This window comes from Empidonax traillii, unplaced genomic scaffold, assembly GCF_003031625.1.
Source record: "Empidonax traillii isolate 1590-97213 ecotype Southwest subspecies unplaced genomic scaffold, ASM303162v1 scaffold5931:size6830, whole genome shotgun sequence".
Lineage (NCBI taxonomy): Eukaryota > Metazoa > Chordata > Aves > Passeriformes > Tyrannidae > Empidonax > Empidonax traillii.
Window position 1 is genome coordinate 1 of NW_020961124.1, and position 1,237 is coordinate 1,237.

General features: G+C 58.6%; 1 protein-coding gene across 1 annotated transcript in view; it reads right to left on the bottom strand.

Annotated features, from left to right (window-relative positions):
* Positions 1 to 735: 735 nt before the first annotated feature.
* Positions 736 to 1,237, bottom strand: part of LOC114073283 (protein phosphatase 1 regulatory subunit 37-like) — a gene marked incomplete at both ends in the record, with an annotated part of 4,886 nt that continues 4,384 nt past the window's right edge. Inside the window, one exon of the mRNA XM_027911066.1 lies at positions 736 to 961. Coding sequence (XP_027766867.1) covers positions 736 to 961 — 226 coding nt within the window. The remainder of the gene's footprint in view (positions 962 to 1,237) is intronic.

Sequence of the window (1,237 nt, forward strand, 5' to 3'; positions counted from 1 at the left end):
CCCCATAAAACCCATCCCTGCTGACTCAGGCAGGTGTTCCCACATTCCCCTGGATCCCAGGATGATCCAGGAATTCCAGGACTCACCGAGGAGCATGAGGGGCCTGATGGAGAGGGCGGCACTCTCCAGGTGCTCCACAAACACCCCACGTGGGATTTAACAAACACAACCCCAACAAACCCATCCCTGCTGACTCAGGCAGGTGTTCCCACATTCCCCTGGATCCCAGGATGATCCAGGAATTCCGGGACTCACCGAGGAGCATGAGGGGCCGGCCGGAGAGGGCGGCGCTCTCCAGGTGCTCCACAAACACCCCACGTGGGATTTACAAACACAACCCCATAAAACCCCACAAAACCCATCCCTGCTGACTCAGGAAGGTGTTCCCACATTCCCCTGGATCCCAGGATAATCTGGGATGATCCAGGAATTCCAGGACTCACCAAGGAGCATGAGGGGCCTGATGGAGAGGGCGGCGCTCTCCAGGTGCTCCACAAACACCCCACGTGGGATTTACAAACACAACCCCATAAAACCCCACAAAACCCATCCCTGCTGACTCAGGAAGGTGTTCCCACATTCCCCTGGATCCCGGGATAATCTGGGATGATCCAGGAATTCCGGGACTCACCGAGGAGCATGAGGGGCCTGATGGAGAGGGCGGCACTCTCCAGGTGCTCCACAAACACCCCACGTGGGATTTACAAACAAAACCCCATAAAAACCCCATAAAACCCATCCCTGCTGACTCAGGAAGGTGTTCCCACGTTCCCCTGGATCCCAGGATGATCCAGGAATTCCGGGACTCACCGAGGAGCATGAGGGGCCGGCCGGAGAGGGCGGCGCTCTCCAGGTGCAGCACGGCCAGGCTGCTGCTGATGCGCAGGGCCCGCGCCACGAAGGGAGCGGCGCTGTCGGGCAGGGGCGTGTTCCGAGCCTCCAGGCACTGCAGGCAGCTCGTCTGGGGGGGAAAAACGGGAATAAATCATGGGATACAACAGGATAGAATGGATAGAACAGCCCCCAGAACCACCCATGAGGCACAGAAGGGAGATGGGGATGATGGGATGGGGGTGGATCAGGGGCGTGTTCCGAGCCTCCAGGCACTGCAGGCAGCTCGTCTGGGGGGGAAAAACGGGAATAAATTATGGGATACAACGGGATACAGGGGATAAAACATTCCCTAGAACCACCCAGGAGACACGGCAGGGAGATGGGGATGATGGGATGGGGGTGG